This window comes from Cyanistes caeruleus, chromosome 3 (genome assembly GCF_971803275.1).
Source record: "Cyanistes caeruleus chromosome 3, bCyaCae1.hap1.1, whole genome shotgun sequence".
Lineage (NCBI taxonomy): Eukaryota > Metazoa > Chordata > Aves > Passeriformes > Paridae > Cyanistes > Cyanistes caeruleus.
In genome coordinates this window covers 62895999-62923802 of record NC_141703.1, presented here as the reverse complement: position 1 = coordinate 62923802, position 27804 = coordinate 62895999, and the positions used below count along the sequence as shown (strand labels likewise).

At 43.3% G+C, this 27804-nt stretch overlaps 1 protein-coding gene and 1 long non-coding RNA gene across 5 annotated transcripts in view; one reads left to right on the top strand and one right to left on the bottom strand.

The window, feature by feature from the left end:
- The window catches only part of RNASEH2B (ribonuclease H2 subunit B), an 88771-nt gene extending 67095 nt beyond the window's left edge, over positions 1 to 21676 (bottom strand). Inside the window, exons 1-4 of one of the 4 annotated variants that reach the window (XM_086881382.1) lie at positions 21383 to 21676; positions 20245 to 20321; positions 18392 to 18544; positions 10354 to 10440 (exon numbers count right to left, since the gene is read on the bottom strand). In XM_086881382.1, the coding sequence (XP_086737508.1) occupies positions 10354 to 10420 (67 nt within the window). In that variant the 5' untranslated portion in view covers positions 10421 to 10440; positions 18392 to 18544; positions 20245 to 20321; positions 21383 to 21676. Of the gene's footprint in view, positions 1 to 10353; positions 10441 to 18391; positions 18545 to 19780 lie in introns of all 4 variants that reach the window. The other 3 variants (XM_086881383.1, XM_086881384.1, XM_086881389.1) reach the window with 3 other exon arrangements.
- Positions 21677 to 22168: 492 nt separating this feature from the next.
- Positions 22169 to 27209, top strand: LOC147654190 (uncharacterized). The gene is made up of 2 exons (XR_015284659.1): positions 22169 to 22601; positions 24574 to 27209. It is a non-coding gene; the product is annotated as an uncharacterized LOC147654190 (long non-coding RNA).
- The last annotated feature ends 595 nt before the right edge of the window (positions 27210 to 27804 follow it).

Here is a 27804-nt window from a genome sequence, read left to right as displayed (position 1 = left end):
TGACACTGTGGGTTATCAAAACCAGCTTAAAACCCCTTTTGAAAGACCCATGGTTTTACCTCAGTGGCTTAAAGAAACCTTTCCCAGTTAAATGTTCTCTGATTCTGTAAATGAGCAATATTATTCATCTTAGGTCTGTCATATAAAGAAAAAAATGTACATATGAACTTAATCCCTCGGTTTATAACCTCACAACTTAGGCAGGAGAGTCACAAATCCACGTAGACATCTGAGTGCTGACTTTTGCATTTGGATTTCTGATTTAGTTGAAAAATATATAAAAAACTTGTGTAGCCAAACAGCTCCCTATCGGCTACACATCTGTACAGGCTCAAGAGCATTGTATATTTCTGAAAGGATCTGGAATAAATTGTGCTCAGTGAATTGGCCCCTTGCATGCTTGTTTCAAACAGGAGACTCGGATGAACTCATGTATCGTGGGAGCATCAACAGCAAAACAATACCTCTTTGGTCAAATCTAGTTGGAGCTGCCATCATAAATATGGTAGATGTAGAAATAAATAATTTTGGGGGCATGGAAATGTACTTACAGATCAATATTAGTGACTGCAATTCAGCTTCTCAAGCATTAGTTTTACATTTTGAAAACTCCACAAAGACTCTGAAGAAAAGTACTTTCTGTGGTTGGGGTTCATCTACCTAACTCAGCCATCTAGAAAAGAGGCACCTACTCTGAGCCACCCACCTATAAACATCCTTTATAGGGAGTTTTGTGACAGCTTGACAATGGAATATGTCCCCATGTGAGATTGCCTCTTTTTCCATTGACAAAAGGGAAAATATACAGGACTCCATTTAGAATGGTACATTAAAGTTTTATCCTGCTAAAATTAAGAATCTGCTGATGAATGTGTACTCACTTGGCCCCCTGCCCAGCCCACATGCATAAGTGGCAAGTGTACAGTACTGACAGCAGATTTATTAATGGTTCTGTTTATGTAACTTCATCCACACCCTCCTCTGAAGTCCTTACTCAGCCCCTTTTGTTATACAAACAATGTCTTATCCATTTTATTCACCCGACCCGACCTTGTTTCTCAAACAGTAGGATATTTGTATGCCATTCTTCTCCTGTGAACGTAAACAGCTCTCTGTTTGCAATCACTAACTTAACCAACAGCCAGCCTCTCATTCAGCTGCTCAGCTGAGCATTCACCCATAGAAACTGCTCATGTGTTGCTGTGCAGATATCAAGCATGAAAGTTTGGTTTTCTTTCATGACTGGGATTTTTCAAGAGCAGGTAAAAACTGTGCACAGATTTATGATTTCTGCTATTCACCCAGCCTAATTTTTGGCTCAGCTTCAACCTATTTCTCTTCCTGTTTTCCCAAGAACATTTCCCCTTTGAAAGCCAGCTTCATTAATGCAAATTCAAAACTTTTCAGAGAACTCCCTCCCACCTTTTTAGCCAGCTTACATCCTCACTAGGAGCCTTACAGGTCTGTCCCTACCAAGCCAGGCTCCTTTCCAGGCCCCTCTGGTAATAGTCAGTTCCTCCTTCTGATATCCTGTGTTCAGCACAAGCTCAAGTCTCTCAGGTCTTTAAAGCTCAGCTTTCTCCCTCTGGACTCTTTGCTGAATTTAGGTGACCCATAATGTTTCCCAGAAGGTCCAATTATAGTCACTTGCTTCGAACATGTGCAACATCCTTCAGCACATCTGCAAAGTGAACTATGGCTAGCACAGGTGAGACCGAGCCTGTAGCAACTCCCTTCCATGCCAAAAAACAGGCATTTAGACTTCAAGAAAAATGTAAATCATTCTCATGGCCCCTCTTCTAAAGACACAGAACTATATTTATTTGTGGTTTTTAATAAATAAATACCTAGTACCACTAATTACTGGCTAATATTAATATTTCTACTCTTAGGATAGTTTTGGTGACAGTCTGATGAACACTGTGAATTGGCAAAAGTATTGCTAAGGAAAGAAATCTCTAATATTCCATCACATGTTTATGCCTCACAACAATCCTCCCTATGCTAGCACAGCAGCCTCCATATCTGCAAAATTAGCTTTCCTGGGGAGGGAACCCATCTGAAGTGTTTTTGCTTCGTAGGTTTAAACCTAGATCAGCTTCTCACCCCAGTTCTCTGCACAACTATGACGGAGGAGGTGATGCACAAGCAGGAATGTGAGGCCAGCTTGGGAGAAGGTAAGGCTGTGTCTTTCTGCATCAGTGCCCCTCTATACTGACTTTCAGTGTCCATTGCAGCTTCCATTAGTCTACCTGATGCTGCACCTAAGGAAAATTATACCTCTTTCAGAGACACAGAAAATTTTAAAAAATCATAATCTTCTACAGTGGAAGCTGTTCTGAGAACAAAACAGTCACTTCAGGTAATTTAATTTTCTTCAATTCCTGTCAATTTTATATCCTAGATTTTATGTGGAGCTTTTAATAGTTTCAGAATTTAAAAAAAAAAAAAAAAAAGTTTCTGTGACTTATGAACCATCAGTTAGTCATTAAAATGAGTGTATACAGAATATGAAACAGTTAATGCAGAATGATAAAGCTGTATTTCACTCATCCAGGACAAATAACAACCCTTTCTTTACTCCAACATCAACATGTTTACCACTGGGCTGGAGGGAAGACAACACCCCTAGGTATACTCTAAAGAATAGTTATTTTCACTTGCAAGAATTTTCATTACTTTTACCCTCACAAATACAGTACAGATGTGGATATTAGGAGAAAGCACCTGAAAAGCCATAAAACTGCTACTCCTTTTATCATGTACTTATAGGCTCTATATGATTACACTGCCTTTAGCTACAGCAGTGCATTAGTCAGCTGTGCTCAGCACTGACACATCACAGATGAACCACTCTGTGTGCTGCTCCTGTGGTGCTCTAAAGCTGATAAAACTCAGCAGCTGTTATTTCCACTGGCTTATGCAGCACATAGTGGGTGTTCTGGTCACTTTATAAATATCACCTTTACACTTCCAAATGCTTATATGCACATTTATTTCTAACAGAGTATCTCCACTTAGGTGCAATGTGTATTTAGTTGGTGTTATATAAAAAGGTCAGTTCTGAGGGCAAAATGTCTCCCCAGAATGACACATATGAGACTGAAAATATTTTTGTGTTTGTATCCTAGAAACACACACCTAAGTCTGGTCAAGTGTTCCCCACAGGAAGAGCCACAGTGGTGGAAGAGGCTGCAGCAGCCAGCTGCTGTGCCTGACTCTTGGCTGCAGAGTCCAGACCCCAGAGCTGAGCCAGCAGAGCCAGCCACGTGGGCTGTCTGCACCACACCAGTGCTAAGCCACCCATTCTAAATCAGTTGTTCATGGTTTTGTGGGTGAACTGGGCTGACTCCGTGCTTTCAGGAGAAGGGAGAATTCCAGCTGGCCTTCTGTAGGGACACTAACCCATAGCAGGAGAATGGGAAGAGGCTGGAAAAAAACATTAGGAAAAAGATCTGCAAAATGCTGTCTGCCAAGGAGAGGGATTGACTATTGACTAGTCCCTTTCAGTACAAGACAGATGTGTTATAAAGGAGCCAGGTTAAAAACATAAAGAAGTGATTCATCAAGTGACCAGTGGGGATGACTTTGTTGCCAAAAGACATTGTGTCTCTACAGGTTTAGAGGGACAGGGGACAAGCACTTGGAAACAGATCTACTATGGGTTACTAAACAGAAGAAACTGTCACAGGCACAAGAAAATGCCTCTAGTTGAGAAAAGTCAGAGACTGTGGAAACACTTTATAGCTTACTTGCCTCTTCTCATTCATTAACAAGCATCACAATGAGGACACAGTGTATCTTTTTCCCTGTGGGAGACCACAAATGTGTTCGCCCCCCTTGCGACAATTCAGGGAGATGAGTTGCCTGTTTTGGGGACACCTGCAAGATGAGTGCAACCAAAATGCTAGGGATGAGCCTCGTTCAAGGAAAACACTGAGGGTATCCTCTGTTACTTTGGGAGTCAGAATGTGGGCTTGAGTTAATCTGATCTAAACCATCACAGCTGTCAACATCCAGCAAAAGCAATGGACAAGTAAATGGCAGAAATTATGTCTGTGCTCAAAACCATGTTCCTGAATGCCTCTGCTTGTTTTTCCATAAGCATTTTACTGGGTCTCTGAAATTCTCTGGAGCATCTGTAATTGTTCAGCACCTGGCTTATGACTAAGCTCCATTAATATCTACTGGGCAGGTTCTCTAGATGAATAGCTACAGGCTTATCTCCAAGGGCAGTCGCACAGCAGCAAAGCGATCCCCAGCACCTCCATGCTGGGCAGCAGGAGCATCCACCCTCCTTTGTATAATGATGGGATGGGGATGGGGATGGGGATGGGGATGGGGATGGGGATGGGGATGGGGATGGGGATGGGGATGGGGATGGGGATGGGGAGGGGAGGGGAGGGGAGGGGAGGGGAGGGGAGGGGAGGGGAGGGGAGGGGAGGGGAGGGGAGGGGAGGGGAGGGAAGGGAAGGGAAGGGAAGGGAAGGGAAGGGAAGGGAAGGGAAGGGAAGGGAAGGGAAGGGAAGGGAAGGGAAGGGAAGGGAAGGGAAGGGAAGGGAAGGGAAGGGAAGGGAAGGGAAGGGAAGGGAAGGGAAGGGAAGGGAAGGGAAGGGAAGGGAAGGGAAGGGAAGGGAAGGGAAGGGAAGGGAAGGGAAGGGAAGGGAAGGGAAGGGAAGGGAAGGGAAGGGAAGGGAAGGGAAGGGAAGGGAAGGGAGATAATTAGGACAACCTAATCAAGTTCAAATTAGAGCTGCTGAATTCTGGGAAGACATGTAGCTCATTTCTTGGAAACATGGTCTCTCCTGAGCATAAGTACTCCCTAAGATTCTGCACCCCTGGGGCCATGCCACCAGCAATGTAATGTGCAAAAAGCAGCAGCAGCAACCAACAGCAGTGCAGAACCCAGCCATTCCTGCTAAATACTACCATCACCTGGGTAGTACCCCACAGCTGGGGACAAAGGTTTACTGACTCGCAGCTCCTCGAGCCTTTTTGAAATTACTATCAGGTTGGACTGGTCTTTGGAGATAACTGCTTCAAAATCTCAACCTCCCCTACCCCCTCACAGTCCAGACACTCAGGGGCAGGGAGAGCATCCCAAATCCATGATACCAGACGCCCCAGCATTATGTCTGCAAATCCTCATAGTCCTGATTCAGAGTGTGCCAACCCAAACAAGAAACAGTGAGCACAGCACAGGTGGGGGAAATGGGCTCCTCCCCATGCGCCAATGGAAAAGGAGTGGCACATGGCACCAGCCCGGCAGCCCCTCCTTGTCCAAGAGGCACACAGCAGGGAAGGCATACTGCTGCAGGTGCAGGAAAGCCATGGAGTATGAGTCTCCCCACAGATTTCCTATGTTCCTTCCAAAGTCACAATATTTTAATTGATATTTCTTATGAGAATTCAACAGGTGCAACATAAATCCCATGGATTGTGCTGAATCCCACAAAATCTTGACTTTAATTTTGCAAGGGTGGTGGGGGGAAGAGGAGTTTTCTTGCTGTTTGGGTTTTCAGCCTTGAGCTACACGAGACAGAAAAAATGCTGTATTTGCTCAAAGCGCTGCCAGATTAAAATAAGCAGCTATTCATCTTATTTTTCTGAAAGGATGGTTAAGTCATTGAGAAAAACTCATTGAATATAGAAATACTTTCAGTTATAGCACAAGTACAGAGAAGACAAACTTGGCTGTTCCCTTTATGTCCTGGAGTGGGGAGTAAATGCTCCTCTCCTATGTCCATTTCTGCCCCTTGGGGCATGCATGACAGTGCAGATGGGGCAGCAGCAGTGCCAGGAAGAGAACCTCTGGGCTTATAGACACACACTGGAACCCTGCTAAGACCAGTTAAATGTCCCATTCTGCCAAGGTTTTAGTGGTGAAGTGAGAGGTGCTAGTGGTAACAAAGGTAGATGTCACAGCATATGATTTCTTTAGCGTGAAGTCTTGATACATCTCCTCTTGGTTTACTCTCTACTTGATCAATGGCTCAGTATCTGCAGGACTCCACTCTGCTACACAGATAAACACAGCAGATAGGGAGGCAGATGTTGGAAATAAAGACACACTTCCACTTCTCATTTTTGCAATTGGCCTTGTATAGTGTTTCTTTATGAAAATTCCTGATACAGGTTTGATAGATGGTTTGAAGATTTTTAGATTTCTGTATTAAAAAAAGCATTATAAAAATAATAAAAATTATTTAAAATTATAATTATTATAAAAATGTTAATCCTGCCCAATTAATTCAAACCACCCAGGAAGATCATACTTCTAGCACTTAAGAAGTGATCAAGCTGATAAACTGCAAATCTGCATGTTTTTCTCCCTACTCTTGTACCCATTCTTCACTATCTAGCACATTTACAGTTTGGTCTGAGTGCCTGACATGAGTCCTGCACTCATGACGGGCCAGCCTGATAGACCTCAAGAGGAAGGAACCAGTAACTATCTGCTGACAGATGTTTATCAACTGGTAGATGAGGTTTACATCTTTAGGAAAACAACTATTCTCTTCTAACATCAACACTAATGCTCAGCACCACAACAACAGCAACAGTAAAACTGCTGGCAGTAGTAACATAATAGTAACATTGATAATAATAACAACAAGCTTTACTGAGAACCTACTGAAGATCCTTAAATCCTATAATATTGATTTCACTTAGAACAATCAGACATGTGATTTTAAAGCAGAAATAAAAAAATAGGCAGAAAGGATGATCTGTCATTTCTTTTCATCGTATACAGCAGAGGGGAAGAAATGGCGCTTTTTCCTCCCCCACAAAAATCTGAGGTTTTTCACTAGAATGAAAAGTTCAAATATCATTTTTTTTTTTTTGTAAATGAAAATCTAAAGCAATACTAAACACCAAATATGAATCAAAACAAGAAAAATACTTGTCTTACTCCTCCTTGGTGCCTTCTGTCTATACTTTGACTTAAAAGCAATCTAAAAAATTTTACAGTATATGCTTAGGTGTTTAAAGGTGTTATTCTGACTTTATAAGCATTTTTTTCCTGATTTTTAAACAAAAAATTGTGAAAATGGCTGTTGTCCAGACAGTGCATGTTCATCAATGTGGAATTTTTGACAGAAAGACAACTGCTTAATACTTAGTCATCATAGCCCTCCTCTAAAAGCCTGCTGAATTCTAATACCTGACATTATCATTGTACAGGTCCTAAAACAGGTCACCATGGGAGTCAACATCTTTATTCTCATTTGCCACAGTGAAAGACTGAGGGACTCACCCCAGGACAAGCAACAGACTATGGAGCTGAAACAAGAGCTTTCTTCTGCTGGTTGCAGCTCAGTGCTCTTTGGTCTTAGCTGTGTAACCAAAAAAAATGGTCTCAGAAGTGATTGTTTATAATCTAGCCCTGATTTTGGAAGAAACTGTGACAATAAATCCCATCTCTAAATACCAGCACTTCTCCAGTGGGAATTATTGTGAGACATTCTGCTGAGTGATTGAAGCAATCTAGTTGGGGGTGGGGGGTGGGGGGGGTGTAAAGAGACTGGGACCTGCCACCTCTTAATTTCCCCCTAACAAAGCAGATTTATCTACATTTATGAAAAACACAATGCTGAGAGAACGTTACCTAAAGTTTAACTAGGGAGCATAAGGAAAGTTTAAATAAAAGTCTTTCAAGGAAAAATAATGAGCAGAATTACAGCAGAAACAGTTGCTATATGGATAAGGCAAAATATTTGACAAGGAAAACACCTCTGAGAAGAAAGCACAAGGGCAGAGCTATTATAGCCTCTGAGGCCTTTTTCCTCAGACTTCTTATTTTATAACATATTTCTAAAACACAGCACCCACAACTGTTTTTCTTCATCTATCAAAGCATAAAATTGCCAGTCCTTTGACCTAACTTAAAAGAAGGAAGTAGCAATGTTAGGTTTAATTAAAAGCAGCAAATATTTGTACAGCTGTCCCTGGTTTCACAGCACAGAAATAGGTTTAGCATCAAATCTTACAGTTTTAAGTCCTCTGGGAACTATATACAAAAACATATAGGATCCTTCTGGCTGACTTGCTAAAGCCAAAAATACATTTTTTTTAGTTATTTCAGGTGGGGCTCATTCAACCTTCCCATTTCCAACCCACTGTTTTCTTACTTGAGACTTTTTTTTCCATGCTCCAAACGTGGTACTCTCAGCTTGACAGGTTTGGATGCATTTGATGCATTTTGGGGTTGTGAAGAATAATAATAGTAATAAAACTGAGGGTAGTCTGAGAAGTTTTGGCTTCTTTTCAGCCTTTCTGACAGAAACCCTGATGGCCAGACCCATTTGGGCACTTCCAGGTATCTCTGCCTCTCCATGTGGGTGTCACTGGGAGGCACCTGGCATGGGATGCAGGAGTATCAACCAGACCATCCCCTAAACTAGGAGGGGTATGGAATGAAGGACTTTGCTCCTGGCCCTCGCTCTCATTTTAAATTACATGTTGAAACACACTGTAAAATCCTCGGCACTGAGGTTTATAATGCAGCCATCGGAGGGCTGACTCCACATGCACCTCAGCCCTTTGACTGGGCCAACCATGGCAAACCCACTCCTGGCAGGGACCACAGGAGGATTTACACAACCCTGTGCAAGAGGCTTGACAACCCCAAGCTCTGGAGTCACCTCCTGTTCCTCCCAAAGACCCCCAGCTTTCAACCTGCCAGGGGGTGTTGGAGAGGCAGGTGGGGCAGGTGGCTACCCACCACAGAGCCAGAGATAAGAAGGAAGAATGAGAGAAAGAGCCAAACCGGGTTAAAAAGCCTCACCCAGGTCTGTAGCAGGAAGAGAGGTGGGAATGCTGGTGGCCAGTTTGGGTGCCCTGCTTGCATCAGGCACCAGGCAGGGGCTCTCCTCCTCCTTTGGGCTTCTGCAGCTCCCTAACTTCCCCACAGCCTTTCCACACCCAAATCTCCAGCACCAGCAGGTCTGGCCCAGCTTGGCACAGACCAAGAGAGGAGAGGGAGGTGTCAGAGCATGGTGGAAGGAGAGAGAAGAGCTCTGGGGAAGAGCCATAAGGAAGGAGAAGAGAGTGGAGACCTACCTCTCAGCCCTGCTGAGCCCAGGCCAGGTGGGCTGGCCCAGCCAACGCTGGAGAGATATGAAACACTTCAAGAGATGGCTCTGCACAGCAAGATGTCCCTGCTAGTAAAAGCAACTTCCTATGTTCTACATGTAGAACATTTCCTGATGCCTCTCCTACAGCAGAATCCCCTTCCTCTTCACTCAAGCCTAAGTAAGAGAAAGACAAGAAGTACACTGATCTTGGATTTCTGACAGAATGGCAGTGGACTGCACCCATAATTGCTCATACTGGGTCTTGCCACGTGACCTGCAAGAGTTTCAGTTACAGCCATTTTCAGTTAAGTAGTTTAAGTCTAAAACCTGTAAAACAGAAAGCTACTTGACAGTTAAGTGCAGTTGCATCACAGGAATTCAGGGGATAAAAAAGCTTTTTTGGCAGAATGAAGGCTTACTGACATGCTCAGTAGCCTGGAAAGATTATTTAGAGCTTTTTCAGAAGCCAGTTTCATACGTCTAAATTTCTAGAAATGCACATAAAGTCTTAAACTGTGAAGCTATTCTCCAGTCCTCAAGGAGCCAAAAAGCGCCACAGGATAAAGAGATTTAACCTGCAAGTGGAATAAGACTGACCCACAGAGCTCACAGTTGTTCAAAATTAGCACAATATATATCCAGCATTAGAGGACAAATGAACATATACTTGGAAAAATCCTCAGTTTTCCAATTAATACAGTTGTTATGCATATTAGCCCAGAATGAAGTAGAAGAAAAAGCCTAGGTATGGGCTTGTGATTCATGGGTTTATTTGTCCAAGTCCAATATCTCTCCTTGTCCCATGGCATTGTCCAAAAGGTTTTTACCTTATTATGTCTTGGGTATACCATGTAGAATAAGATGGCAGTTCTTTTCTAACTTTTAGTACCAAAGGTGCATGCCACAGAAGCACCATCAGTAGTAGATACCAATTGCTGGGCCAGGTGAACTAAAACTAGAATTTGCTCTTTTGCTTCTATGACAATTTTCCCAGTAAAGACCAGTACAATGTGGGAAACTGGGACATTCTGAAGCAGGAAAGACGTAACCACTTTAAAGTCTCATCTGGTGGATAAATCTTTGTGAATGAAGTTTTGCTGTGTCTTTTTGTTTTTCAGTATCTGGGTGATGAACTTGACATATTGCAGGATGAAGTTTTCATTTGTACTGTGGCCAGCTTTGTGATTGTTCATAATTTGTTAAAAATTAAATCCAAGCTATTTCAAATCAAGATACAACTCACTCATAAGCTCAGTCACTAAGAATCAGGACCAACCTTTAAACATTTGGTTCCAAGTACTTTCAGGAAGATCCACCTGGGAGTCCACTGGAAATAAATACATGCTGAGGTAGAAGGGATATACTGGAAAATAAAAAGAGTGTGTTAAAAAATTAAATTAAATAGTCAGACATTACTCTTAAAAATAGGAAAATAGTGACAGATTGGAGTTCTGCAATACTAATTTTCCAGTAACTTCTTTGTTGCTCATAATTTATAATAAACAAGGCTAATGACATTTGGGTTTTGCTTGCTTGATGAAATACAGCCATCTCAATGAAGGTTTTATTTTCTTCCTCTTCTTTCCCAGAACAGCTTTAACATCTACTTGCATGAAAGCATGTGTTTAGATACCACTGGGACTACAGTTTACTTTGGATTCTGATTCTCATATTCTACTTGAAGATAAGTTAGGTCCTATTTTCGCTGAAAACCCATGAACTATCATGAACTGTTAAACCCTGGGACTTTCCATCCCAATCCTTCTTCAGTGAGGGTACATTCTACAATAGGTTTCCTCAAACGCTGTGTCACAGGTAACCAGCGCCTTTTATTGCAAGTACTTTCACTGCTGCAGATTTGAATTTGAGGTAAATTGGATTCCAAGGGTTCCATTTATATTAAAACCTTTTTGTAAATTCCAATGAACAAGCCCTTAAAGGTAAGCTCTGAGAGGATGAACTGGCCAAAGTCCCTTCAAAATGGCAGCCCCTGATAACATGCCCCTCCAGACGTTGTATTTGAAGGAAAGCACCAGGTTTGTGGCCCAGAGACACTCACTCATGCTAGTAATCAGTATTTGATAGTTCTCATTTATTGCTATAGTTATATCTCTTTCAGTTACTTCTTGGGAAACCTGATTTTCCTGTTATCCCCTTTGTTTTGAGATTGTTCCTTGTTTTTCCCCAATTAGTTGATTTATCAGCTGAACTGGTTCAAAAAAACCACTCTATAAAATAGTCCCAAAACAGACAGACATAGGCTTGAAGAAAATACAGAATCAAGGAATGGGAAGAACACACTGAAATAGCTCATCCTGTGTGGGTACTGGGAACAACACTTTGTGCTGCACTCCGGTGCACATTAGACAGTGCTAGTCCTCAGCAATTAAAAGGCAGGTGTTAATTTCTGATGAAAAGTGGCTCCCTCATAAGAACTTGAAGAAAACTCTTTGCTATTGACAGCAAGCAAGTCATTTGTGAATTTGCAGTACGACTGTAGAGATGGCTTAGCTGAAGAGGAGATGGGGAAGGGCAAGGGGCCCCTTTCCCCCCTCCAGGGACCCAGGTAACCCCTTCACCCCACTGCCTACCCAGCTGATTACTGGCATCACACCCACAAGCGAACTCCTCGTGCCTTTTGCCTCCACAAAGGCGCCCTGTATTAATGTCCGTGATGTCTCTCTCCTGTAATTACACACTGCCAAGGTGAACAGAACAGCCTCTTTTAAAAATAGGTTCTGTATTTTAAGCAGCAATATGAGTGCTTTTGAAAAGGAAAAATACAAGGTATAAAAGCTTCCCAAAATAGCAGTGTGTGGCTTGCCCTGGCTGTGCTCAGGTGCAGCTATGCATTACTCCAGCTTTTTGATAACATCCTGTCTCTTGTGCTGAAGTTACCAAGGGGTTGTGAAGGCAGTTTTAAATCAGAAATGTGTAGTGGATAGGACTGGGCCAATCTCAACGGCAGCCAGAAGGGAATGGAATATAAATCACGCTAAGTTAAAATAGCCATCCCAATTGCAAAACAGCCACGGTGTTTTCTTTAAGGGGGAAAAGAAAATAGTGTCCTTAAAAGGGGCCAGATTGGCAGAGAGGGATAATAAAAAAAACTTCTGACAGTGAAAGCTTCTCCTGACCTATGCTATGGTGCTGCTCCTCTGCCCAGCACACAGAAGGCTCGGCACTCCAAGACAAAAGGGGCAGCATCACAGGGCCCACATATCCACCTGTAAGGTCTCTTGCCCTGGATGTCTCATCCAGGTGAAACAGTGCAGTTGCTGTGAAATCAGCCCAGTGGCACTTGGTTTGTACTGAGAGTGAGTCACATCAACAAGACTCAAGTGATGGCAGAGGCAGCTCTGCCAGGCTCCTGGCAGGCTGGCAGGAGGGCAGCGCGTTGCCTCTGCTAAGTCTGCCGCAGTGGTGCCAGACACAGGCTTTGTTTTCCTGATAGAGAGAGACCCATCCCTAGGGAACAAAACAGACACCACAAGCTCACTGAAGGCCAAACAGCAGCACACCAGGCATTGCAGGCTTTGGCCACAGGTGACCTGAAGACCTGGAGATGTCCTCAGCGATGGCTCGTGTAGCCAGAAAGCTATGCCAGCTGCTCAGCATAGCATAAGCCCAGGGCTTTTCACCCTGGAGATTTTCCCATTTTGGGTGACGAATATGGAAAGGGTGGCAGTTGCTAGATGACATTTCTAATGGTAGTTAATAAGCTTGTTTTCTGGTTGCTGATTTCCTGCCACAAATCAGAGATTGGTTCTCAGTACCAAACTAACTCGTTCTTCCTTATGCGGGAGATCTGATGACTGATTTATAAATAATGGCTTTGGGTTGGCGGAAATGAGATAAATTGCTTTCATTAAAATTCACATAAAACAGCAGCAGAGTCCCTGCTTGCCACCACAGATTGAACAAATGTGCCAACATGCACGTTTTTCATTTTGGAGCCACTGATATTATGAAGTTGTTCCTGGACCCAATAGCTTTGAATGTTCATTTTTTAAAGTAATTAATATGAAGAGTGATGCTGGAAAAAATTGCCTCACCCTCCATAAAGTTATTTGCAAGCTGTAGGCATCAATACTCGTTTGTGTGGCTATTTTTTTTTTTCCTTTAATATTGACAAATGAACAATTTGAACTTTTTCAAGTGAGGAAATGCTTCCAAGATCTTTCTGGAAGCTCAGAGGAAATACGCTTAGGTGATTCTATTTTATTAATATAATAGCTCTGCACTCTGCATGAATCTGCACCTGCTGTGTTAGAAAAAGGTTTTGCAGTTACAAACTGCAGAACAAACTACATGAGGGGCTTGGGGGATTTCTTTTTTTCCACAGGAACAGTAACTTTACAAGAAATGATTAAAAACTCCACCATTCTCAGTGGTGTTTGTCTTAGGAGATACATTTCAAAAGCGACCTTTTTAGAAAACAGAGAGAGACAAATACAGACTTGAAGTGGGGCTTATCTGTCCCATGATGTTTCCTGAGGACTCAAACCATGTTTCCCTTTAGGATCATCAGAGAGAAAGAGGCACTCCAGCTTCAGTTCATCCTATAGCAGCCATCTAGGCTGGGTCAGATAAACCATTCCTATTGCTCCCCACTGAACCCCACGAAGAGTCTCTGGGAAAAGGTTTCAGCTTAGACTTTCATGCACCCAAGGAATACCACAGGAATCACTTTCTAAAATGGCCATTTTATTCCTCCAGAAGTTGAGCTATGCTGAGAATTTTTACTGGAAATATATAAAATAGGTCAGTGGGCGTGGTAGCGCTGAATTACCAGAAATGGACATTAGGAGCTCTGGCACTCCAACCATGATTCCCAAATTTTGGCCCGCTAATCAGGGAGCACATCCAGCACCTGGACCAGGGCACCACCCCTGCCACTCTGCCTTCAGTGGAAATTTTGTCTACCAGGACGCATGGAGATTAAGAAAAAATGTTGAGGGTTGGCAGCAGGCCTGGGTCTAAAATCTGTGTGCTGAAGAAAAAGGCAGCTGTCTGTAACAGCCAGCTGTAGGAATCTGTTGGATGGGCCAGGTGGGCATCTCTGAGTAAAACAAAAGATGGAAGAAGGCCGTTTGTATCTTCTCCAAGGAAGCCTTTATAAAAGTGCCTTCTTCATAAACACAGAGAAAGTTGGTGGATAATATCAATTTTATGTTAAGGTTCAAAAAGAAAAGCTGGGCCATCAGAAACATCCTGAAACTTCAGCCTACCACTGAGTGACAACTGCATAAAACAGACCCAGAGCAGTGGAAAATTTTAAGCCATAAATTAGCCTTGAAACTAGTAGGCCATGTTGTTTTTATTCTGAGGGAGGTTCTTTATTAACTCATCTGTCTAAACATATGGATCTTGACAAATGAAAGCTGCAGGGAGGATCTGCTCCTGTCCTCCAATTGAAAACACTTAAAATTAAATTACTGCAAATATTCCTGCTACCCTCTCTTAAATGGCAAAGTACCACAGGAGCTGTTGCTCTCTATCAGTTCAGCTCACAAGGGGCCTATTTCCTGAAGCTAAAATGGAAAGAATTTTTTAGTCTGGAACTTTTTCTTCAGTTAGTTACTGCCCACTTTTACTGAAAGGAGATAAATAAGTTAAGTTTTTGTTCTCTGCCATGTATCCTAACACTCCCATGTGCTGGACACCTGCAAAAGCTAGCAAAGCCAGCTTGTTTACTTAGTGCAATTTATTTGACCTTTTCATATATTTGAGTAAGGATTTTATATCTAAGGCAACTTTACAGAACAGATTTGAAAGGTGACCTTCAAAGGAAACATCAAAATCTTTCTTGAAAAGGAAACTTTGGAAATATATGTGAAAAAGACTGCTTTTCAGCTAAGCTCCTGACTCAGGACTCCCCAGCTTTTCAGCACAGGGACGTACCAGAGCAGTGAGTTCACCTTGCCTACAGCAGATCTATGAAGGCTACCGTACAGTACCGAAGGGCCCAAGAAAGGTTTTGGATGGCCAGTTCCAGAGTTTCCATAACAAATGTCTTCTATCTGCTGGCTGGGGCAGTCACTCAGCCCTGGTCTTGATGTTAACCTGCATTTTAACCCTTAACTGCAAATCCTTTTTGCCTTTATGAAACTGGGATTGTCTATGTCAAATGGAGCTCTTTTAGTGAGGGATGGGAGCAGACAGAGGAAAAAGGGAATGCTTTCCTTTAGTCATTGTATAAATGTACACCCCCTTACAGTACTCACAAACCTATGCTGGCCCAGGTCAGGACAGGGAGAAGGCTGCCCCCGCCATAGGTAAGGTCCTACAGCCAGCAGCACCACATATCCTTAGCAAAAAACTGGCTCCACTTGGCTTTTATTTCTGAGCACAGCAGACAATGGGTTCCATGAGCTTCAACACACAATGTTAGTTTGACTGCATTATGGAATGCATTTATCCCATGCAGGGCATCTCCCCATCACAGGCACCTATTAGAGCAGTGCTTTCTATACTGCAGACCATGCTACCTCTGGCGGACTGGGAAGCCTTCAGAATTTGTTATGGTGTGCAATGGCCACAGCTGTCAAGTTCACATGCCTCACTGGTGATCCCATTCATGTTACAGATGAAACACGCAGCATGGAAGTGATGCTTCTCCAAGGGCTGGTGTCATAAAGTCCCCTCAGGAGCCATTGGGAGGTCTCCAGAGACCTCTGGATATAAGAGTTCCCTGAGGTCCTACCCCTGCCTGACAGGGTAGAGGGAATTAAATTGCTTGAGTTGTGATGCAAAAGGCCTGTCTGGCAGAAATAAAATTTAAAAAAAAATGAATTGTGGAGGCCTGGGGAACTAGGTGCCCTTTAATACTGAGCAGGTGCAATTTCTAGCTAGGGCTTCTTGCCAAGACAGCTTGCAGAGGTATTTAATGGTTACACGCATTTATCTCAAACCTGAAGATCTCTCACACCGAATCAGAAAACACTCATAATCAGGAAATTTCTGCCTAGAAAATCAAGCCTAGAATGCTTGTGGAGCAGTATTTTTCCCTTACTTCTTTTTGCTTGTTCTTTTATGACAGCATTGAGTTTAGAAACATCTGTAGTCGTATGGCTTTACAGAGAGGGACAACAATTTGAGAAAGACTTAGATGAAGCTCACCAGTGTTTGAAGACCATCATTGAGAAACTCATTTGTTCACTGGCAGTTTTCCCCTCAGATTCTTATATTCCAGTCTGATCTGCTCTGAGACAAATCCTGCAAAATCCCCTGGCAATGTGAAGGAGCAGGCTGCTTGCCCAAGGAACGAGCAAAGCTTATGAGCTGTAACATTCCTATAAAAATAACAGATATCTTGAAAGGTGAATCCTGGAGATTTCACTATAGCGAGAGCTCCTGCTGACTTTACATCAGTGAAGATTTCCCAGAGGAAACGGTGTTCCTGCAAAGTAGTGAATAGCCTTCTCATATCAAACACATACCAAAATCATGTTATTAGGAGCTGGGAATGTCTCCAGAAGTTGCTCTGGAGGAGCAAGAATTCATTCTTAAATAATAAGGTCTTAAAATGAATACAGAAATGTGAAAGCTGAGAAGACAACCATCAGAAATCTCTCTGTTTTCATCACAGCTCAGGAAAATGTGTTTTCAAGTAATTCTTTATGCAGTGAACACTTGAGAGAGACAGAGAAAACGGTGCTTAAGTATGGACTCTTTCATGAGAAGGTATACAGCCTTCTCATTATGTTGCAAGTAAAGACAGTCTGCTAGATCTTTACTGAGTTTTACCATAATAAGCCAACTCATCAGTGGAGAGGTATACGTGCAGTATCTTCTGCTGAGGAAAGTAAAAACAAAAAAAAGAAAAAGGAGAAAAATATGTGGGTCCAGTGGGATCAATCACTTTAAAGCAATAAAAGGTCTTGTTAGATGATCCAGTGAAGGTGAGTGGAAAGCAAAGCAAAAGAGGCATTAACACGGTGAAGTAAAGGTATTTATAAACCGAGGTGAAACATTTGTGAAGATTGCTTTGCAGAGCTTTCTCAGCCCCGTGACTGTGCAGCAGACAGCATAAAACTCTGGTTTTCTACTGCCAAATCAGGATGGTTTATGAAGTCACTTACTTCTGTCAAACAGCTGCAGCTGTAATGCTGAGAAGAGGCATTCCCTTCCCCCCTCGCCCCTTTTGCAATAAGATTTAATAATGTCTGTGTGATTGCTGAGCAGGAATAAAGGTTTGTAAAACCTATTTTTTTAATTTTTATTTTTTAAGGGATAAATTAAGCTTCTTTTAACTGTGATTTGGGTAGTAGGTGAGGGAATTTTGTAGACTATGAGATAGAAAAGTATCTCTTTAGATTGGCTGGAGGAGCAAATTTCCACATGCAATTTAATTTTTTTATTTTTTTTTTTAATTTGTCAATGTGATCAGGAACATCATCAGCTGAATACTTTCCAAATGTGGTTCCATACTCTGACTGATTTGCCATATTTTATTCACACTTTAAATGTTATACTGGTGTCATACTCACAACTACAATTAACGCTACCTCAAAAAACTTACTCATTGGTTCTTGGTGTGAATGCAGACAGCTCCCCTGGGTTGAAATTTTGCATGGAATGTCTTAGCTTAGGAATTATTTAGAAATAGGAAAAAAATTCCATGAAGGTCTAGCCAGAACCAGATACCTGCTTTCTTTTTTTAAGCGTGACTCCATCCCTCAAGAGAAGAGGGAAAAGGGCTCTGTTGGGAGCACAGCAAGGTGGTGTTTGCTGAAATGTTGTGATCTCCAGGGCAACACTGAGCATAACAGCAGGCAGCAAATAAACAGAGGGAATGCACACAATGGTGTTATACGTGTTCCTACACAGGTTTCTAGTGAGTGTGCATCTACTGTTGGTGGCAACACCCTTCACAGGGAAGGGACAGAAAGCTGAAGAAGTCCTACGAAATGAGTCTTTTGGATATTTTTCTAACAGCATCCTCTTGGAGGGGAGATGTGGGCAGCAGAGAGGCCGGGGTAGGAAACCTGCGAAGAGCAGCTGCAGCTGCAGCCCTGAGATTGCCCTGTCTTGCAGAGCACAAAGTGGTGCCACCACCCCCACACACTTCGGTGTGACAGCCACTGCTGGAGCCCAAACCCCTGCTGCCCCGGCTGCAAGGGGCTGTTTTGTTATTTCCCACCATTTAGGCTTTTTACAGTTGTTTCTATTACTTCACTTCATCTGCTCTCACACACAAAAATACCTTATCACGGGGCCCGAGTTCCAGTGTTTTCAGCAATGCATTTGCCTTAAATAAAAATGGTCTTATCTCCAGTTTCATTAAAAAGTAATTTAAAAGAAAAGCTTACCCAAAGAATTTCTATACCCCTCACTTGTAGGCAGCTCAGCATGTTGAAATTCAGGTCTGAAGATCAATAGCAAGATCTCATTGACATCACCAGGGCCAGAATCTGAGCTATGCTGTCCACGTCAAAGCCAACAGGGTTGGCATCAGGAAGATTCTGAAAATAAACAAACAAACAAGCAGACCCCTGGCTGAATTGAACTCTGTCACGTCACATGCATGTGTACAGAAAACTAATGAGAAAATTGCAGAGGAGTGAAAGTATTTGGCAGATCATTTTCTCCTCAAGCTTCCTAGAAACTAGCAAGTCCAGCCACAGTTCCACCAAATTGGACAGGCTCCCTTCTAGATGGCTCAAGGCTTGCAGAGATTCATAGCTGGAGAAACACAAGGCCCAGAGACTTGGGGGAAATTTAGGCTTTCTGAATATCACTCGTCATGTTTTTTTACAAGAACTAGAGTTTAGGCTGAAAATTTCCAGAACTCTTTCTTTCCCAAACATTCCCACTTAAAATGAATATTTTGATTCATGGTCATTTAAAAAGAAAACATAGTTAAATTCTTTGAAATTCTGGCTAGAAATTCAAGAATCCCTTGGGAAATTCATCTTGCATCAGAGTATACAGCACAGGTTTTCAATTCCTCTCCTTGTCCTCGAGATGACAGTGCAACGGAACGGGAGGGCAATGGGTTCTCAGGCCCTGAGTCTGCAAACACTTTGGGTATGGTTTCATGACTCAAAGAGCTCACATTACTGTGGTTTAGTAAGTTACCACACATCAGCTGAGCTGTGGCAACTGCCTGTGCACATACAATTAGCTCACCCTAATCACTAAATGTGCAACTCACGCCCTTTCAGGAGATCTGTGCAGCTGCACATTTATCTCAAGTTACCCCTTGGCACATTTGCTGCTCAAGGTTCTGTTTCATCGTGCCTTAATTGAGATGAAGTGTGCTAGAAGATACGAGCATCCGACATGCCCCTGGGGTGGGGATTCACAGCTCTCCTGGCCTCGTGGCCTCAGCAGGCTGGCAGTCACCCACCAGGGTGAGCACCCCTTGAGCCAAGCTGCTCTCTGCAGTGCCTTGTGTTTCCTATGCAGCTGGTGAAAAGAGAAGAGCCTATATTCTGCCTCCCTGCCTTCCACACATGCAAAGGGACCTACTGCCCAGAAGTAGCTTCCCTCTCTCAATGCTGACTGTCAGCAGCTCAAGTGCCACACACAGTGCTGCCACACCTAAAAAAGCTCAGTTTTTAATGCTAGGATATTCCACTTTGGGTTCAGAAGGAGAACAAACACTGCTTGCACTTCTGCATGCCACCTGTGATTTCATATGCCCACCCAAAGATCCTACATTGAAGCATCTTTGGTTCAGAACTCTCTGTATGCACCTTTTCTGTCGTGCTTTCCAAATGACACCAGCCAGTTTAGTACAACTGCTGTGCAAGTGATCCACAAAACCGGCCTCTTTGCCTGGATGTATTTACATCTCCTGCTACCAGGCATTTGATTAAACAGCTTCCTCTTCCTTACCAGTCCTTTTGGGCTTGGATGACTCAAAGCCTTTCTCACATGATCAGTCCTTGCTTGAGCACACACTCTGTTGTTTCAGCTGGATCTTCCTACAGCAGCATCTAAAGGACCAGGATGTTTCCCACCAGCATGCAAGGTTTCAAACACAAGATATGCTTGCTACAGCAGGGAACTAGTGAATAAGACACTGAACCAGCAAGGAAACCCTGAGCATGAATGTATCAACAATCCCATCTGATAAAAGTATCCTTCTATTGTACTATGCACATGAGGCTCAGGTTAACAAATAAGGCCAAGTAGCCCAGGAAAATAGAAAACTTACATAGTAATGCAATAAAAATCTATATATACATCCTTTTCATGACATGTGTAGTACTACTTGAACTTTGTTTCCGAAACCTAGGATGAAATTTGAAAATTGAAAAAAATAAATTAGAAAAAAAAAATTAATGATTTTTCATATAGATTTTTTTTTGTTCTGAAATAAATCTCATGCTAACTGCCCTGCATTTTATTGCATTTTATGGCTTGGAACAGTTTGAGATTCAAATCAGAAAAGAAGACGGGAACACCTTTTTCCAGAAGGTGCTGGTTTTGCTCTGACCAGTGCTACCATTTAGGTAACCTTTCCATTATGCGCTCTGTAGCACATGTGTCGTTCACCTTTGAGCAGCACACCTGTGCTCATGAATCCTTGCTCTGAGATTGCTCTAGCCTTCCAAATTCCCGACCAGCTTCAAAGAATCACAGCTGCTTGTTTGTCAAACACTGAAGTGTATTTCCTTCACAGCCAACTTCAAGTACTCAGTGCCAGACTAAATGTAAAATATCTGACAGGCCCCCACCGCTAGAAATTACGTTTTTTTTAACAATTTTAAGCCAAATATCCCATGGCTTAGAGGTGACTGTCACTTTGAACCTCTCCAGACAATTCAGAGGTTGCTTAATTTGTGTTATATGCAGACTTGTACATACTAAGAAAAGGTCAAGCAAGGCATCTAAAACTTCCCTAGGAGAACTGATTTTATAATTGCATCACACCACGGAATGTGCTGGTTCTTTCTTTAGCCGTGTTTGCGGTCATTAGAGAAGGTCAGTGCGCAACGAGCACTGTTACGGCAGTGCCATCAAACAGGCAAAGAAAAGAAAGAATTGTCAGAGTTCGGTTTTTTGCCATTCCATCAATACGGATGTGCCTTTTGCACAGGCGTAACGTGGAAGCTTTTAATTCCAGAGCCTTTGCCTGAAGGCTCCTGCTGCAGTGTGCACACCGGACAGGGAGCACACTCGGGACAGAGCCCCTCGTCATCCCTCCCTCGGGCGAGACAAGGCCCGGCCTGGGCTCGGCCTCCAGATGGGAATGGACAGCCTAGGAAGGGTTGAGACAGGATTAATCGGGCTTTAACCAGCTTTTCACGTAGTTGCACATGGTGGTGCGTAACTTCAATGCCCGCTGTAACCTTGTTTCCCCAGAAGAAAAACAGCAGCAACTGCTGAGGGATCCTGGCCAGCGTCCTCCAGGGTGCCTCTGGCGCCGGCCTGCGTAGGCAGGAGCAGCTCCCGGGGTGACGGCCTAGGGCTGCCTCGGTGTCCATCAGCCATCCTCATGCCGTCTCTGTTCCGGAGGGGTCCCGGAGCGCCGTGTCCCCGCTCGCCCTCGGGTGCCCTCGAGTCCCCACAGCGCGGCCGGGGGGGCGGGGGGGCTGCGCGGGGCCGCCCTGCCCTGCCCGCGGCCGCCCAGCGGGTGGCGCTGGCGAGTCGCCGACGGGGCGCGCGGGGCCTGCGCGGGAGCGGAGCGGGAAGGCACTGGGAGCGGAGCGGGAACGGGAGCGGGAATGCACTGGGAGTGGAGCGGGAGAGGAGCGGGAAGGCACCGGGAGCGGAGCGGGAGAGGAGCGGGAAGGCACCGGGAGCGGAAAGGGGGTGGGAGATGAGCGGGAAGGCACCGGGAGCGGAGAGAGAATGAAGCGGGAGCGGGAGCCGGGTCTGGCCCGGAGGCCCCGCCGTGGGTGGCGGGAGGCTGCGGAGAGGGCGAGAAGCTGGGCGCGGGGAGGGAGGAACGCAAAGGTGGGAGGAATTAAAAGCGGAAAAAGTGATGCTGCCGTGGGGGCTGCGGAGGGCTGGGCGAGGGGTGGGAGGCGGGGCCCGGCCGCTGGGGGCATGGGATGGGGCGGGGGAGGCAGAGAGGAGGCGAGGAAAGGAGGGAAAGGAAGGAAAATAAATAAGCAAAAGGAAGAAACTTCTCTGTGTGTTTTCCTCTCAGTTTTTCAGAAGGTCAGAGTGATTAAGTTAACTATCACTATTTTTTTATCGCTATTAAATGTCCATCCACTTCCACGCTGTCTGCAGAGATTGAAGGTGCAGGAACTCAAACGCCGCGGGAAGGCTGTTTTCCAAGACAATGTTTGCTGCACTCCCCAAAGCGCTGGAAATCTACAGCTGTGACAAGGGACAGGTTTCTCCTTTTTTTTTTTTTTTTAATCACACGGTTACTTTGGTGATATCTCAGGTGCAGTTCTGCCTTCACTAGTGGTAACATGTACCAGTATAGCACCTAACTCTAAAGGAGAGTCAAAAACTACACCAGTGAAGAGGAGCCTTACAGTGGGTGCAAAATTAGACTTACCTGTAGGAAGTAAAGCACCTGTGCTGCTTGTGCTGTGCCATGTCATCCAACAGGTACGTTCTGTGTTCAGAGTCACACTAATGGGCTCAACACTTGCCAGCAGCATGAGACTACACAAAATGGAGTATCACTGGTCATTCCTCATTTTAATGGCAGTTCTGGAAATGCTAAAAGCCTTCTGCATAAAACCAAATGAAGGAAAGATGCTTAGTGCTACAGTGATAGTCTTTAACCTAAAGACTTGCTTGGCTCATTTTATTTTTTTTTCCAGGAAATCATATTTTCCAGCTTTTCTTCTGTTCTTTTGCACTGTCCCCTGGAAGGCTGTTAATATTGCCTTGTTTTGTTTTGTTTGGCTCTTGCCATTGAACACCAGTGAAGGTGGCCGTAGTACTGCCAGGAGACACAGCAGCATCCACATGCACATGAAGGAAAACTACAATAGACACTTTCCAAAAGAATCTGCTAATCATTTTTGTTTTACCTTTTCAAATAACTGCTGGTGACTCAGGCTTGACATAACTCCCATAATCTTCACACATAATTAAGCAATTTATACCCTGTATCTGTGGGAAGACGCTGCTGTCAACACTCAGTCCGGTTCTGGAAATGGATGAATTGCTTTCTTTGGGGAAAAAGAACTAACAAACAACAACTACCTCTTGCTTTCTGCCACCTTTGATTAAATAATCTTAAATAACAAGACTGTACAGTAGGGAAATTTGCTTGTGTGGGCCATTGCTTTTGAAGCTGATGTGACAGCTTGTTGCACGACTCTGTACGCATTCTTCCATTTCATGGTGATGAATGCAAGAGATGAGTGGAGTGAGAAGTTCTTCACTTTTGTTACTCTAAATTGATAAAATACAGCTCTGTCGGCTCTGATGGTACACCGATATCGATGTTTCACACCTCAGCATTCTGAGAGAGCCCTTAGTGTCTGTAGGATGGGCTGAGGAGCCCCAGAGTGGACTCTGTACAAACCCAGAGTCTTGCTGGTACCCCCTCTCACTGCAGCATCAATGTCAGAGGGAGCAGGGAGAAGTCTTGCTGTCCCCACAGGTTGCCATTTGCCTGTGTTAACAGGATATTCTGAGTAATACATGTGTTGTCTTCATTTTTCTGAACTTCTTTTTGCATGGACATGGTTGTCTCAAATATATGTGTCATCAAGGAGCCCTGCAAGGGCCCCAGGACATCTGGACTCTGAGAGAGAAATAGGAAACTTGTGCTGGGAGTGAAACAGTCTGTAGTGTCAGACCAGACATTTAAAAGAGATCCAGACTCCGCAACACATGGACATAAATTAAACTGGGGAAAAAAAATATTGTTAGATTCATGGAATCCTCAGTTAGAGGTGAAAAACACTCTTTGTTCTTCTCTTCCCCACAATGAAATAGGATGATTTCTTTCACAACTGCACTGTCCAAACCACTTTTTAGGCTCGTGACTTATTTCCATTATTTTAGCAAAGATGTGTTTCATTCTGCATGTAATATTTGAAATACGGGGGACTTGGTAGCACTTTCCAGGTTAGCTAGTCCATAAGCACACAGAATACTATCATGAAGGAACAGCTTCTCAGTCTCATGCAAAATGGGGAGAAATTGAACACAATTAAGATGCAGCCCAGTTATTAGGAGAATTTTTGCAGTTGTTGGGTGCTGCAGATGGTAGGAGAGTCCCTCCAGAAAATATTGGTTCGCTCCTCATCCTGGCACATGCTAAACTCATCTGCACAAAGCAAAAGGAGACACTAGAATTAAGTCAAGGAATCAAACCCTTTTTCATAGAAAAGCTCATAGACCAATTCTAGATATTTCTCCCGCATTTATTTCCCTTTTTTTTTTAATTGTTGTTGCTGTTGTTTGTTTGTTTTTTTAATGAGAAAAGCAGTTATGTTAAAAACATCATGGGGCGTAATTCTGAACTGGCAGAGAGATGGGATAGATGACTGAATAGATTCTTTCCATCTCCGCATTTTGTGATCTATGAACTCACCTTTGGGAAACTTTCTCATTTCAGACTGAGTTTCATTCCCCAAGGGCTGTCTGAAGAAGGTGAGATATTTAGCCTGAGCAGCATTAACACTACCACTGTGTTTTGGCTTTAAAAGCTAGCAAGATGTCTCAGCCTGAAGAAGCCATCACAGCGTGACTCTTTTCTCATTTGCTTTCTTCCTGGAGGCCTCTCCACGATACTTTCTGCTGGTGCTTCACACTGCAAGCCAGAAGTGCAGTCAGCTAGATGTGCTGTGGAGCACATCCATCCTAAGGTGTGCTGCACCAAGTCCCCTGTGACTTCCTTTTGCTTCCTGGCTTGTTCCCTGCAGTGGATTGTCCCCTTGCCAGGGACTGGCAAGGTATGTGTAAGCCCTGAGAAGTCCTGCAGCTGCATGCTGCTTCCAACACCAGGTTGGTGCTTAGTGAGCATGATGCCTTAAGTTTTAGCTTTCATATTTTTTATATTCTGCTCTGCCTAGGTGTGTAGTTTTAAGCTTCATATCAAGTGTTAGGGAGCTCTCTTCACAGGGTAGGTAGACAAAACAATTCCTTTTCCAGCTAGATACCAAGGACAATCGTTACAAGTTTCAGGCCCAAAAACATAAACAATGGTGGGCTGAAGAGAGAAAACAAGAACGATGGGACTTTGTAATCTGAATCTGTGATTGGACAATTACTCCTGATATGCAGATGTACCAAAACTTATAAAAATGTGGGACCTCGTGACCAGTCATCCATTTTGTGACCATTCTTAGGTCCACCTTGGGTGTAGACCTGGCCAGGCTCTTGCACTGCCCAAGGTGTATCCTTTAAGGCCTTTCAATAAATATCTACTTTATTCTTAACTCTGACTAGCCTCTGTTCTAGGTCAGCCTTCTCCAGGCATCAGTTTCCAGTGACTCCACTGGGGACAGAAGGCAGCAAGCATGGCAGTGTCCTCAGCCAGTAATCCCAGTTAATGGGGCTGATTGTACTGCAGGGGAACTGGGTGACAAGCATCCAAGTAATTCTTTTTAACTGAGGAGTTTGCAGAGAATTTCATTTGGGATCTAATGACACACAATGAAGATTTGTTTCGGAGAGCAAACTGCAAATAAGGAGAGGCTTCAAAAATGAAAGGTGTGGAGGAAAGGACTGGAGTAACCAAAAGCAGTCCAAAGCATTTGATCAGGAACCTGTGAATGAAGACTGAGAATAGTTTGTAGGAGTGACAATCTGTGAACATGTGGTGATCCATTGTGAGGCTTGCAAAAGGATCAGGGAGATCCCCTGCTGCAGAGCAACTGATTTTCTTCTGGCTTCATTCCCATGCAAATCACTTCTGTCACTGTGCACAAGCATTGCTTCACCTTGGTTGGTTTCTTCTGGGTGGCTGATTTTACTCCAAGCAACTGCATTTATAGCCAAAAGCCCGGGATCCAGAATATTTTTTTAAATTTAGTTTACAGCTCAGAGGATATAAGGAAGAAGTAATGTGGATATCAATTCAGGAAAAAAAAATTCCAGGAGCCCGGAACCAGAGACACAAGAGGACATTCACCCTTTTCTGCTAGAACAGTTTGCTGTTCATCACATGGTGCTAAGAGGACAGCATCAGTCTGATATCCAGTGGTCTACAGGTTTTCTTTGTATTCTTACTAAACTTTCCAAATTAGAGACAATGCAAACTTAAGTAAATAACAGTATGTAATACATAACTATTTTTGATGTAAAAATGATTCCTTATGCCAAGAAACAATATTTGGAAAAGAAAAACCTCAGAAAAGTCTCATTGCATTTATATTTCTTTTCAGGCTGGAACTTTGTGGCTTGGAGAATGGATACACTGACCTTTTGCTAGTGTGCTCTTCAGCTCTTGCCACAGGCATCTGAGTGCAAGGGAGCTCAGTTGTCCTCCCCAAACCCCTACACATGCAGACTCCTGTGATCAGGAGCCTATGCTGGTCTTGCCACAGATTTCCTGTGCGGTCTTGGATAGGAAGGTGTCTGTGTGCCTCAGTTTTTCCATCTGTAAAATAAGAACGATGTTACGCTGCTTCACCAGGGCAGCTAAATTTCTGCTTTAAAAGCACTCTGTGACCTTTGGGTGAATGGTGGTAATGAGCTGTTTGCCTTATTTATAAGTATCACTTGCTGTGATATAAATATTTTTTTGTATTGTTCATACTGTGTTTATTTTGTGCAAGTGAATACAGTCCCAATGAAAGCAGGAGACTGAGTATTTTGCTTTCCCACGTAACTCAACCAACATTCCCAAATTCTGATCTCTAACACCTCTGCTATTGCAGTCCTGGGCCTCTCTTGAGCAGAAACTGCTGATCATGCCAAATTCTCTGGTGTTTTGTAATGTGGGCTAACATGTGCCGAGGTTTGGATGAGACCAATGGACTCATTTTCACTTAGGGCCTGCGGCAGCACTGAAGCTGGAGCAAACAGAAGTGAAAGTCAGTGTTTCCCTTCCCTGAGCCACACAGCTCCTGTTTGAAAGCAAATAAAAACATCATGTGATTCCTAATATTTTTAAAATTTTTTTTTGATAGCTTCAGTTCCTTTTTTCCAACTTTATACTAAGAGGACATTTAGATGTTACTACTTTTGTACACTTGCATTATTTCTTACTTGGAAGGTTTGTTTGAAATAAAAACAACTGTACACCTATTATTTCTCTAATTTTTCTAATTTTGTGTGTGTCAGTTTATGTGTAGAATGTTGATCAATATTTAGCTGGCTTTCTGGAGCAAAGTGGGTGAATATGACCAAGCACTTTGAGAAAATAAGGTCTGAATAGACGTGGATAAACAATTAAGTTACCATAACTTAGAGTGTGTTTTCAGAGAATGATTAAAGTGAGAACCTAGCTTGGGTGAGCTGGGATCATGTGCACGATAAATTACTTGTCTTGGAAGATGAAGAATAAATTGTTAAATTTATTCTTATAAATATAAATATAAGTATCTTTTTTATATTTAAGTTTATACAATAAATGGACAATTTACTGTGTCTGTGTCCTGAAGGACATGACAGTATCTGCTTTCCTCTTCCAAAGGGTGGTTTCAGCTGCTTTTCCAGATTTCCTCTGGAGTCAATCAGAGAGGCACACACAAGCAAAGAGATGAACCCACTTATTTTGTGCATTCTGTTTTGGAATGGTGGAAAGCAAACACTTTGAAGGCTAAAGTTGGTCAGATGAATCCTACATTAATTACATAAAATGGTATTATCAGAACCCATTCTTTTCGTGAAGGGGTGTAGC